General features: G+C 38.1%; 1 protein-coding gene across 1 annotated transcript in view; it reads right to left on the bottom strand.

The window, feature by feature from the left end:
- The window catches only part of LOC126331737 (nose resistant to fluoxetine protein 6-like), a 242,767-nt gene that overhangs the window by 8,065 nt on the left and 220,147 nt on the right, over window positions 1-14,555 (bottom strand). Inside the window, exon 12 of the mRNA XM_049996518.1 lies at window positions 10,177-10,279. Within this exon, the coding sequence (XP_049852475.1) occupies window positions 10,177-10,279 (103 nt within the window). The remainder of the gene's footprint in view (window positions 1-10,176; window positions 10,280-14,555) is intronic.

The following is a 14,555-nucleotide window of genomic DNA, read 5'->3' as shown; positions in this document are numbered from 1 at the left end:
GTACCATGCACTATTCAGTGTCCCCTCGACGATCACCAGAGGTGTACGGCCAGTGTAGGAGATCGCTCCCCACACGATGATGCCGGCTGTTGGCCCTGTGTGCCTCGGTCGTATGCAGTCCTGATTGTGGCGCTCACCTGCACGGCGCCAAACACGCATACGACCATCATTGGCACCAAGGCAGAAGCGACTCTCATCGCTGAAGACGACACGTCTCCATTCATCCCTCCATTCACGCCTGTCGCGACACCACTGGAAGCGGGCTGCACGATGTTGGGGCGTGAGCGGAAGACGGCGTAACGGTGTGCAGGACCGTAGCCCAGCTTCATGGAGACGGTTGCGAATGGTCCTCGCTGATACCCCAGGAGCAACAGTGTCCCTAATTTGCTGGGAAGTGGCGGTTCAGTCCCCTACGGCACTGCGTAGGATCCTACGGTCTTGGCGTGCATCCGTGCGTCGCTGCGGTCCGGTCCCAGGTCGACGGGCACGTGCACCTTCCGCCCACCACTGGCGACAACATCGATGTACTGTGGAGATCTCACGCCCCACGTGTTGAGCAATTCGGCGGTACGTCCACCCGGCCTCCCGCATGCCCACTATACGCCCTCGCTCAAAGTCCGTCAACCGCACATACGGTTCACGTCCACGCTGTCGCGACATGCTACCAGTGTTAAAGACTGCGATGGAGCTCCGTATGCCACGGCAAACTGGCTGACACTGACGGCGGCGGTGCACAAATGCTGCGCAGCTAGCGCCATTCGACAGCCAACACCACGGTTCCTGGTGTGTCCGCTGTGCCGTGCGTGTGATCATTGCTTGTACAGTCCTCTCGCAGTGTCCGGAGCAAGTATGGTGGGTCTGACACACCGGTGTCAATGTGTTCTTTTTTCCATTTCCAGGAGTGTATTATAAAAACCATGAAAAGTAAGGTAAACTTTCAGTTTTTCTTTGGATAACTGGGATCATTTTATTTCCTGTCTCTTGCCTATGTGCTACCTGTGATAGAACTGAGCACCAGAATATAAAATTCAGCTCTGAATCGTAGACAGGGATGCACAGTCTTTATGCAAATAATTTTTATTCCTAGTGTTGTAGTTGTGAGTTACACAGTTTATGTTAAATTCATCCTTGTTAATCTCAAATACCATTTCTATTCCTAGTGTTGTAGTTGTGAGTTACACAGTTTATGCTAAATTCATTCTTGTTAATCTCAAATACCATTAAAGCAAGGGCACTCATATGATAGTTGTAGGATTGGGGGGAGGGGGCAAGACCTGTGGATATGGAGTATTTTTAATATTATGAAAGACAAATGGCAAGTTGTAAGTAGACACAAAAAGTTTGTTATGACCCTATTAAAAGCTTTATACTGTTACTAAAATCCTAGGCCATATTACTTATACTCTAGAAAGAAGAGTACATGTTGTTGAAAGAAAAACACCTGACTGCACTATTTCTTTTCCTTTCCCTGAGAGCTTGAGGGCCCATGGTCCCTCTTGCCCTCGGGGGTGAGTGGCCTTACCACTAGGAACTATAGGTACTGGGCACATAATTGTACAAGTTTCTAGGCCCCCTAAAGAGGTATATTCTAGATGTTCAGTTTCCTACTTTATGCATTATTCTTACTGTATGGTTGACTACTTTTTTCACTTATGCATTGTTGTGGTTAGTTGTGCCACAAGACAGTAATGAATAAAAGTAAACAAAATATGATACTAATTTTGTCTGAAGGACAACTCCATGAGTGGGATTTCTAAGTGTAAATCAGGTAGAACTATGCTTTTTTGCTAACTTATCCATATACTGCTGCAACTTTAATTATCTGAATGCCAATGAAGCCTCATTCAGAAAATGCCTACTGACATATACTCTTGTTACTTGTAAGTCACTTCAATTTATTTCGAACTGCATACTATGAGTGTTTGTAAAATTAAAGGATAAACTGATTGCTGTGACCCAGTTGTAAGTCTGTTCCATTGTTCTTTTGGCTGTCTGTTATAAATATGTTGGATCCTTTATATGCAAACTAGTGTCGTCAATAAATATTACAGTTCTTGACAAGTCCTGCTATCTCCCAGGTAAATCACTTATGTTCCCACCTTGATTTAGTATCTTGTGGCAGTTCCTTCATCTCTGAAGAGAATATTCAACATCCTCAGCTATTTACAACAATATGCAAAATGTAGATTGCTAATCACCATATAGAGGAGACACAGAGTCACAGACAGGCACAATGAAAAAGAATGTTAGATATATGCAGCTATATGAGTGAATCCTTCATCAGCTGCAGAAAAAATACACATGGTCACACAATCACAACTCACACACACACACACACACACACACACACACACACACACACACACACACACACGGCCACAATTTTCTCCTTGTTGCAAGGTCTGGCTGTGACTGCATATGAGGTCAGCAGCAATATTTGCTGGGATGGCTAGTGGGGCCACAGAATAGGTGTAGGGCAAGGAAGGAGAAGGATGATGGGTTAGGGGTGGGGAAAGATGCTAGTGCTACCTGTGAGAGCATGCAGAGATGTGGGAGGGACACGATAGGGATGCTAGCAGTGGGGAGGGGGGGGGGGCTGTATTGGGTGGGGGGTAAGGCTAGGGGATTGGAAGTAAGCTAGTGGTTTGACAGCTGCCACCCATTCCACACTAGAATTTGCTTTCGTACAGTCTAGCCACCCATGGTCAAAACATTTGTAGTGATGTGCAGCACCTCTCAAACATGCCCAGGGTCCCACTGAGGCCTTCACAGAGTGAAACTACTCTCCTCACCTTGTCCAGAAACAGATATTCCGTGCCTTGTCTCCACAGTCACCTACCATCCCCCACATACCCACCATCTGGTCACAAAAAGGACCTCTGTTCACCAAAAAGGACCTCCTTCATGACTCAATACTACAAAGGGCTAGCACTGATTAATCACATTCTCTGCCATATCCTAGCACCATGTGTAAAAGCAGCCATATGATCTACCAATTCAGCTACAGCCACTGTGATGCTTTCTATATGAGCATGACAGCTAAAAAACTGTCTGGCTGCATGAATGGCCATGATGAAACTGAAGTCAAGAGATGGCTGGATCATCCAGTTGCTGAGCCTGCTGCCCAACTTGATGTGATTGACATCAATGACTGTTTCACACCTGTGCCATCTGGATTCTTCCCAACAGTACCAGCATTTCTGAATGGTACAGGTGGGACTTTTTCTCTGCAACATATCCTTTGTTCCTGTAAACCCTGACCTCAACTTTCATTGGTCCCTATCCTCCACCCCTTCCCAGCTCCACTATAATACACATGTGTCTTCTATCCTGCCAATGCACCTACAAGTCCTTTCCTCTTCTCTACTTCTGTCCTCTCCTTTCTTCTCCCCTCTCCCTCCCCCTTTTTCCCAGCACAGCCTCCCAGTGCTGCAACTAGTAGACATATCTTGTCCCTAACACGTCCTTGCATGTTCCCACAGCCAGCACTAGCCTCTTCCTCTAGCCTTACCCTGCTATCCCACCCCTTCCCTGCTCCACGCCTCTTCTGTGCCCTTTACCCACCTGAGAAAAAAAATTGCTGCTCACCTCAGATGCAGCTGCAATCAGTACTTAGCATCTGGAGATGACAGTGGCCATTTGTATCAGTTCTGCTTGTGTGAATTTGTGAATTTTCTATGTCTGATGAAGGACTTTGCCGAATAGCTGAATATATCTAGCATTCTCATTGTGCTTGTCTGCGATTCAATGCCTCACCACAAAGGCGAGTAGAAATCCACCCTTTTCATATTGTTTTTGTTTCATCCTGAGTTTCCCATTGTTTGATCCTCAGTTATTTCTTTTCTGGGCAATTCTGTGCAGGAGCTTTTTATCATTAAATTAATTTTCAGTACCTGTCTGTAACACCGCACCTCACAGATTCAGTTCTCTTATTTTCTGGTTTTTATACAGGCCATGATTCAATTCTATACAAAGTTGTGCCCCAGGTATACAGCCTCTGAAATTAAAGTCTATGTTTGATACTAGTACACATCTTTTGATGATAAATACACTTTTTGCCTGTGTTCGTCTTCTTTTTATACCCACTTTGCTTCATTTGTTATACATTATTTTGCTTCCAAGATAAAAGAATTCCTTTGCTTCATCTACAATGTGACTCTTATTTTTCATGATAAGTTAATCATTAATCTTGTTCCTCATTACTTTTTCCTTTCTTTCATTTACTTCCAATCTGTATTCTTTGCAAATTAGATTGTTCGCTCCATTCACATTCTTCCTTACTTTCACTGAGATTAGCAATGTCATCAACAGATCATATCACTGATATCCATTATGTAGTGGCACCACCATTTAGGATAGGTAAAGATAGTTTTTTGCAATATTCTGAGCACAAGTTACAGCCAGGTGCAAGCCAGATTGCAGTGAGTTACGTATACCAACAGTTGTGAAGTAGAATAGACACCACAGGGCCATCAAATTGCTGAAAGAGTGTATGTAGCGGTTTTCTATGTCACAAGTCACAGGCTGAAGGAGCCCACTGGCCAATCTAGTGTTGTATGAGTACATGACGCGAAGTGGCGCATATGCAGAGGTGCACAGACGCATATAAGTAGTGCGGGTTTCTAACAAGATTCATTCAACTGTGGCAGCTCTCCTGGATGGTGGGGCTTATCACACCACCAGCTACATGTAGCAGCAGATGGGGTGCCAGCATAACAGTCCACAGCGGGTTGCTGGTCTGACCCTCTGAGGCTGACACAGGGTCCCTAGCCAGCCAATGGTGGGCCACTCTACAACTCGCTACCATGGGCAGTTGTTCTAAGTTCCAACACATGCTGGAGCATCCCAAGGTGAGGGCTGCAGATTTGGACGCTGGATCAAGGGGGCTTGTTGTTACCACGATCTCAGCCACACCAGCGAGAAGCATGCAGCTGGCCACCTGTGGCTCACACTGACCGGCGCTGAGTCGGCAGCAATGCAGCCCTGTGAGTTGACTGCTGGCATCCTGACAATGCTGCAACTCCACTGGCATATAAGGCCAACACACATGGTGTGCACGTGTTACTGAGGCAGCCATTCCACACCAAGCCGTTTTGCAGATAACGAAGTTGTGTTCTCAGCATTGCGGGACCCAGTGACGCAGATCGAGAGAAATGGGGGCACTGTAGTTGGAAACAATAAATCACTTGGAAAGCTTGGACGAGTCTTAATATGGTGCCTTCTACCTCTCCCCCCTATATTTGGTCGTCCTGACACATTCTGTGGCAGAAGTTGCCACTGAAATTTATTCTGAACTTTAATTTTATTACTGGATCTTTCTTTTATTTGTGTCAAGATACACAAGTTGAACAGAAGGGAGTAAGACTGCATTCCTTCCTCATGCTCATATACATGTTGCATATTAGCTGTTTTCCACTGCAACTTTCATCATCTAACAGATCTTCAGTTTTTTTCAATTCTTCTGCATATTTTTTCAGCAACTTGGATTTATGAGTTGTTAAGCTGACTGTCCAATAGTTCTCATATTTTTTTGACTTTGTTATCTTTGGGAATTTGTAAATGATATTCTTAAGAGAGTATAGTGTTATTTCTCCAGTCTCATAGTTACTACACACTAACTTGAGAAACCACTTAATTGTCAATTCCTCACTTCCTTTAATGACTAAAGAAGTTATGGCTTCCAAATCAACACCCAGTTCTTCTGTCATGCCAGTAGACAGTTCCTCCCATTTGTAGAATATTTCAGTGTACTCTTTCTACCTATCTGCTCTCTCCTCTGTATTTACACAGTGGAATTCATTTTGCACTCTTAATGTTGGCACCTATGCCTTTACTTTCAATGAACATTATTTTTACTTTTATGTAGGCTGGATCTGTCCTTCTGACAGCCATTTCATTTTTAATTCTTAATCATTTTTCTGTAGCCATTTTCTTTATCTTCCCTGTACTTCCAATTGAATCTGGTCCTAAGTCACTTATATTGTTGTATTCCAATCTTTTGCGGAACATTTTTTTACTTCCTTTTCTGTCGGTCTGTTTGAGTATTAACTGCAGTTACCCTCCTTGTACCTTTATTTGTCTGCCTAACTATTGTGGTTCTTTTTAGGAATGTCCATTCCTCTTCAACTGAATTGTCCACTATGGTGTTCACTGTCTCCAGAGAGCATCAAACATATGTCATCATTCCTCAATATTTCAGTATTTCACTTCTTTAAACATTGATTCCTCCTAATAGTTCTCTTAAACTTCAACCTACTCTTCATCATTATTGACTTGTGACCTGTGTTTTTAACTGCCCCTGGGTATACCTTACAATGACATATATACAGTTTCAGATTTCCATCTCACCATGGTGTATTCCATTGAGAATAGACTCATGTTTCCATGACCCTTCAAAGTGTACCTACTCCCCTTTTGATTCTAAAAAAGGTTATTTGCTATTACTATCTGAAATTTATTATAGAACACAAGAAGCCTCTTTCTCCTTTCTTATTCCTGTTACTGACTTCATAGAATCCTATGACTCTGCCTTCTGTTCTGTACCATGATATGGTGTTCCAATCCCTCATGAGTATTAGATTTTCTCCCTCTTTACATACTGAGTTACCCCTTCAGTGCCTCCATAATTAGACTCATTTTTATCTCTCTTCAGCTTCTGCTTGTGTCATTAGCACGTACAACTGAACCACAATTATCAGCATTGGTTGCTGTAGATTGTGATGTGAATAATCCTATTGCTGAACTGTTCACACCAATTTTCTCTTTCCCTTACCTTCCTATTCATGTCAAATCCAATTCCTACTAAGCCATTTTTTGTTGTTGTTGATACCACCATATAGTCATCTGACAACAAATCCTTGTCTTCTATCCATTTCACATCACTATTTCACTTCACTGAATCCTGCCACATCTAGACTGAGCCTTTCATTTCTGTTTCCAGATTTTCTAGCTTCCTTGCCACATTCAGACTTTTGCTTCACACCTGTTTCTCATGGCGATCTTCTCCCCCATGGCACTCTGGAAAACTGAATGGGGAACTAATTTAGAATTGGAGAAGTTAAACCAGAATGGACAGGGGTGGGGATGGTGGGAGGGTTCACATTACCAAGTGAGCACAAGATATTAATACTTCAGTTAAAAAATGATCATAACAGGAAGAGTTATTGCTTTTCAGTTACAAAATAATTTTTGTGATTGCTCCAAGAGATGATTCGGCAAAGCAGATATCTAGTGGTGCGGAATGCAATAGCTGTCAGCATAAATCTAATGAATCTGCTTTTGATGGCTCATTTTTTGTCCCTTCTGTTTTCAGCTACTGTTGGGAAGAATTAATTGAATTTAGTGGCCAGTGCTTTTATTTTGAAACCATCTGCCTCTTGCTACTGTTACAATGAGTTTATTTGTTTAGTGCTTAATAACGCAATGTTCCAAAGTTGCTTCTACTGTACCTTTAAGTACTGAATAGAGTTAGTCCTCTGTATTAAATAAAAGTCTCTCTTCCTTGCAAGTGATACTTTGTTCCCAAATGATACTCACCCTCTCTGCTTCCATTGCAATTGTCTCTGAGCAACAGTAAAGTACAATTGGATTCATAGCAGTGTTTGAACATTTTTTGGAAATTATTAAATTTCTGATATACCGCTACTGTACGCTCTTGGTAAAATTCTTCCCATTGTTGGGCCTCTAAATTCTCTCTCAATAGTGTGACTGAGCCAGCATTCATAATTCCATGAAACTGTAGCTTTTCCTTCACAGCTAAATCAGATTGATGGAGATTATTATTTGCTATATTTTGACCATTATGCTTAGATATCCCTTTTGTATGATGCTCACATTCTATTTCTTGAAAGACAGATTAATTTTAGGAGAAAAGAAAGAAAGCAACTAACAACCATGTTTGCACTATGTTCTTTTATTCTTGTTGGAAATGTTACTGTGGGGACAAACTAAAGTTGGACATCAGTAACAAACATGCACTTGATCTAACTGAAATGAAATCAATATTAAAATCTCTATAAATGATGACTTGCCAGTTATTTCTATTAAGTATTATCTCTGTTTAACAAAGTTTAAAATATTTCCTTGTGGGGGGGGGGGGGGGGTCCTGTACACTGTCATATTTGCTATCTTGTATATTTCCATTCAAAGAGTTATATGATGCAGTACTCTGCCCTGCAATTTATTCCTTCTTTTTTGTGCCTATAGTACCCTGACACTGACTTGTATCAATCTAGGAGTGTCAATGCAATTTCTGTGACTCCCAAACAATGTTCTGTTTATGTAAAAAAGTAACACCATATGTATTATAATCACACTTTTTATTAAAAAATAATAACCTTGTAAAGTAATACCTGTCCAAAGAAGCAACACTGTATGTATTCTAACCTCAGATTAAGTTTATTAGGCTGTACATAGTTTTAGAATTGATAAGTCACCTATGTCACAGACTTTGATTGTGTGAGGTATGTTATCTGATAGTAAAATTTTGGTTTGATTTGATTTGTATCACTCATACACTTAGAATTATCAATTTCTTGTAGTGATGTGATAAGCTAATTTTTCTTGTTTAACAGACTTTTATCATTTGATGGAAAAGTCTAAATGGCCCTGTTTCTCCACTGACTGTGCTCTGATCTTCAGATATGATTGAAACCACCTGTTTGTTGACACCCCCCTCCAATTCACAGTGTATCCATTTTGTTTAGCAGTATTTTGTGTTCTACTGTGTAAACAGCTTTGCTCAGTCCAAGAAATATGCTAGTTACATGGCAATATTTGTCAACTGCCTCTAATAAATCCTTTCATTCTTTGTGGGCTGAGTTACTGCTGATACCGTAATTTTTCCATTCCTGTTGATTACACAGAATATTATACTTCTTTAAGTATCCCACAAGATTATTTTTCATGATAGTATCTATTGCTTGGAGAAGTCTCACTTTTGCTAGTTTCTGTATGTAATTTATGTATTGTCACATTTGATTGTTTAACTGCCTGTATATTTAAGTATCCCATATGATTATTTTTCATGATGGTATCTATTGCTTGGAGAAGTCTCAGTTACATTATTTCTGCATGTAATTTAAGTATTGCCACTTTTGATTGTTCAACTGTCTGTATAACCTTCATGTTTTAAATTTCTGAAATTTTTGCTTAATTTAATCTGATCTGTATTCTATACATCGGTAAATTATCTTGTTCCACACTTCTGTCTAATGAGTTTCTTTTTTTTTTTTGGCAAACTTTGTATCTATTTTTAGTTTGCTTCAAGTGAGTCTAGAAACACTTGATATTTTAAAGTGGTTTATGGGGCTACCATGTTCTTCTTTTTCCTTTTCATTTGATTAGACACATTCAATTTCCTTTTTAACTCAATTTGTTTCTTGCTAAGTCCATTTTTGTATCTGTTTTCTTTGACAGAATGAGTTCATATATGTTGTTGTTCTTGGAAAATTCAACCAAAATATGACCTTTGTCATTTCTTGGTATTGTATACAAAATTTTCCACTGAAGAACTGTTCTTTAGGTTTTGTTCTAGTTTCACATTACAATATCCCATTACCATAATGTAGCTGTAATTGCTGTGATTAATCAGTTTTTGTAATGCTTCATGTTGATCTTCCAGCTGATCATCAGAGTGTAAGCACATTGTGTATACATTTCAAGGATTTGTTTATTTTTCATTCAAATTATGCTATTCTACGTATGATTTGTTCAGTATTTGTACTGTTAATATTATTTTTAATTTTTTCCTTGGAATAAATACTACAGCGAATTTGCCCGATACCTGTATTTCTCTATAGCAAAACAAATTCTGCAATTTTAAATCTATTTGGTCTTCATTTGTAGTTACTCTTCTGAGAGCCTTCCTATATCCATTTGATATTAATTAATTCCTCTTCCAACTTCACTAACCTTTTTTAGAATCCTAGAATTCTGCATTGTATTGTTCGTAAATAAAAAGTAATATTAGAAGCAGTTGCATTTCTAAGGCACAATGTTCTCTATCTAGACAAACTTTCTGTAGAAAGATATGGACACAGAAGTAGCTGGGTATGCCCAGTGGCTTCAAGCCTGAGTTCCCTTGAACTTGTACAAAGTCTGAAATCTGAATATACATGTTCAGGAGAGGTCATTAAGTGACTAATTTATACATTAACAGTTCTGATACATTATTACCTGATAGTGTCTTCTCTATTACACCAAATGGTGATTCAAAGGCAATAAACCATGGTATAGACACTGCCATGCAGAGGATCATGTCGGAGATGAATGCAGTTACCTGTGAACAACAATGAAATGTAACATTATAATTTCTATTAATGGTGATTTGTTGGCCACTGGCTGTATGAAGTACTTGAATAGGCATGTTGAGGTGTGTGCTGCAAAATGCAGAAAATATGTAAACTATTTGGATTTCTTAAAACTGCAAATGATGTAGTGAACATTAAACTGCATTCTCAGAGTCTCCTGAAATGCTTATTACTTTAATGTTTGTAAGAATATAGTGTAAAAATCTGAACTACATTGGTCAAGAACTATTTGAGGTTAACATTTATTAGTAAACTATCAATAAAATAGCAATATGCATAACTTTTTCCAGTTACTTAATTGAATATAAATGGCTAATTTAAGTGAATCAGTTTGTTTTGTATATCACATGTGGATGCATAGCATCTGTAATATCTGCTGGGGAACTAGAGCATCTACTGTGTTTACAACTATATCCAAATTTTTGCATTCTATAAGTTAGATTGCAGTCAACTGTCTATTTACATTAGCACAAATAAAAAAACACACTAATTCATAGTCAATTAACTTTCATTAGAAATAAAAGATTTGTTTGAAGTTTTACCAGATTCACTCAGTGTATCAGAAGTGGTCCTTTCATTAAAAATGTGACAAAAAATTCACTCAAAGTTGCCAACCAGTGTCAACAATGTTAATATTTACAAAAATATTTGGGAGACTAAAGCACAACCAATTACTTACTTTGAGAAACATGACCTTTTATGTAATAGTCAGCTTGATTTTTGCAAGGGGAGAAATACCACAGAAGCTGTTTTGGAAATTACTGATAAAAAATAACAACTTTTGACTGCATGAAAGGGTATCAATTGTTTTATGTGATCCATACAAAATGTTTCACTGTATTCTTGGTGGTATTTCACCAGAGAGAGTGTAATATTACATTAGCTGCAATTAATAATTATTTAATCAGTGAGAGACAATTTGTTTTGGTCAAAATTAAACATTTTGAAATAAGTACAATTGCTCTAGAAGTATCTAACCTAGCACTTTTCTTTAAAAAAAATCAACCAGTGATTTTCTGAATTTTACAGCTCAGCAGGTCATATGTTAGTCTGTCAATAAAACACTACTCACAAAACATTTGAAGGATTATTTAATGGAAAAAGAATTTTATAGTGTAGAAGAGCATATGTATCAATTAATGAAAAATGCTACTATTACTGTTATTAGAGGTACTGTAACTAATTGGACAATTTTGATAAGTAAATGTCATGAGAACAGGAATACAGAGAGAAAAATGTAAGTATGAGTATAATGTAGTATGTAAACAAGAAAGGCAGTGTCATGAAAATGAGAGATACCAAAAACAAATAGAAGACCACGAAATTAAGTGTGAATATGTTGTTGTTGTTGTGGTCTTCAGTCCTGAGACTGGTTTGATGCAGCTCTCCATGCTACTCTATCCTGTGCAAGCTTCTTCATCTCCCAGTACTTACTGCAACCTACATCCTTCCGAATCTGCTTAGTGTATTCATCTCTTGGTCTCCCTCTATGATTTTTACCCTCCACGCTGCCCTCCAAATATATAAACAAACTCATATATATATACAAACTCAAAAAACAATAATACATCCCGTGTTCCATATGCAGGCTCAAACTTCAAAAACAAACATATTTCCAGTGCCTCCAATGAAGACATGAAAAAGTCAGCAGGTCTAACATCAGAAGATAAATATAAGTGGAAGATGGTGACATACACCATAAGAAGAAACAAGCCCATGGATGTACAAGATAGCGAGTTTCTAGTAATAGGAGATTAGCTATTGAAAAATATCACTGTCCTCAACTGCGAAATTGATGTGCGACCTGGGATTAGACTGCAACTCGGTAAACATTTCAAAAATATTGCAAAACAAGTGGCTACAGAAAAGGACATGAAATTACAAAGGTGTTTTTATACATGTTGGAACAAACTTGCTTAAAAGCAACAGTGGAGATGAATTAGTGAATGAAACAAGAAACATGCAGCAAGAAGTCTTTATGAAAGATCCAGGCTCATACTTAGTGGAATCGTAAAAAGGAGGTCAGTGAGTGACAAATACATATCCAAAATAAACATTGCCATCAAACAAGAGTGTGATTGTCTTGGTGCTATCTTAATAGACCCAAACAAATTCCTGTGTGAAAATTGTCTGGGAAAGGATTGCACACATTTAAATAGATTAGGTTTGGTAACACTCAGCAGAATGTATGCAGATGTTTGTAAAATCATTAGAAACAAGGGAAACTAACATTGTATAGCAGGGTGAAAAATCAGGAAATCTGATACCCACAAAAAACAGCGATAACAAAAAAGAATATAGGACAAAAACAAACATAGAATCAGGATATTAAATTATAAAATAATGCACCAGAATATACAATACATAAAAAATAAGTTAACTCAATTAGAAATAATGCTAAATGAAGAAACTCCTGACATTCTAGCTCACACAGAACATGGCCTAAATGAGCATGAAATTCTAAATCTTACTGTTGCAAATTACAATGTAACAGCTAGTTCATGCAGGAGGAATAGTAATGGTGGTGGAGATGCTATACTAACCCATAACAATATAAACAGAAACCACATAAACAGCCTTGACTTATGTAAAAAATATAACACTGAAAATGTAGTCGAAGTAACAGGCCAAAAAATAGTTTTAAGTAGTTCTTCAATGTACATCTTAAACGTCTACAGCCCACCAAATGGGAGCATAGAAACGTTCATTGAGAACATAGTAGAACTCTTACATATCATCCTAAGCAAGAACTGTGCACTTGCACTACTAGGTGACATAAACATAAACACATTGCAAGACACCAATGACAGTAGGGAGTTCCAAAACACAACGAAAACAAATGGCTTACACAATGCAATAGCTACTGCAACACATGTAACTGCAAACTCCCGTACTCAAATAGATCATATCTTCAAAAATTTAAGGGACTTTCAGTACAAAAGTGGAGTTATAGAAATGGCCCTGTCAGACCATGATGCAATAAAAATATGTCTAAACCATATCACCACAAAAGAAAAGACTCAAAATATAGGAAAAAAGAAGCTTAAATGAGCAAAACTTAACAGCATTTAGGATAAAACTTGAAAAAGGACAGGAAATACTGGAAAAAGACTCTCCATCAGTGGATCATAAAGTGCCTTTTTTATTGACACACTTTCCTACCATCTCAATATTACATGCCCAGTGATAAAAACTAACACCGAAACCACAATGAAAACAAAAAATGGATAACAAAAGGCATTTTGATCCTTAGAAACAAGAAAAAAATTATGCACAGAACACGTAAAACTAGCATTGATGAAAAATTTAAGGGGTACTACAGAAAATATTTAAAAAATGTATGCTAAATTACTGCAAGCAGCCAGACGACTAGGAGCAAAAAAGTACATAAATAGTGCTGATAATTAAAGTAAGGCTTGTTGGTCTATTATAAATACAAATCGCAAATCCTCCATCTCACAGGAACACAATAAAAAAACAGTTCATGATCAGCAAAAAAACTGTAATTGAACAAAATAAAATCATAAATCTCTTCAACGACTATTTTGCCACAGTAGGCCAGAAACGAAAAGAAAAAAAAACAAAAATAAGAAGAAACACAATAACACCTGGAAAACATTTATTAATCCCCAGGGAAAAACAATGGCTCTTTTCCTAGTGACAGAAGAAGAAACTCTGAAGACAATAAAAAAACTAAAACAAACAAAGTCATGTGGAATTGATGGAATATCAAGTATAGAAATTAAACACTGTATGCAGGAACTCAAGAAACCTCTTAGACAACTAATCAGTTCAGCATTCCTGGAAGGTACTTTTTTAAAGTGTTTAAAGACAGCAGTGATAAAACCAATACATAAAAAGGAGAATGAATACAATCCAAAAAAATGTAGGCCTATAGGTCTTTTAGCAGTCATATCAAAATATATGAGTGAGCCTATGCACAGAGACTCATTGCTTTTCTGATGAAATAGGAAATAATCAACAAGAATCAGTTTGGCTTCCAGAAAGATAAATGCACCATACATGCAGTAACAGATCTCAATGAAAATGTCATAACACACTTGCACTCTAAAAATAAATGCGTAGAAGTATTTATGGATCCAACAAAGGCTAAGACTGTGTAGATCACAAAACTTAACATTACCCAGTATATATCTACATGAACTCCTCTGTTGGACAAAATTTAAATATTCTGCTGATACTAGAGATAACAACACACAACACAACCATGACACAAGAAAACAG

Source organism: Schistocerca gregaria, chromosome 2 (genome assembly GCF_023897955.1).
Source record: "Schistocerca gregaria isolate iqSchGreg1 chromosome 2, iqSchGreg1.2, whole genome shotgun sequence".
In the NCBI taxonomy this organism is placed as follows: domain Eukaryota; kingdom Metazoa; phylum Arthropoda; class Insecta; order Orthoptera; family Acrididae; genus Schistocerca; species Schistocerca gregaria.
This window is presented reverse-complemented; position numbering and strand designations above follow the sequence as displayed.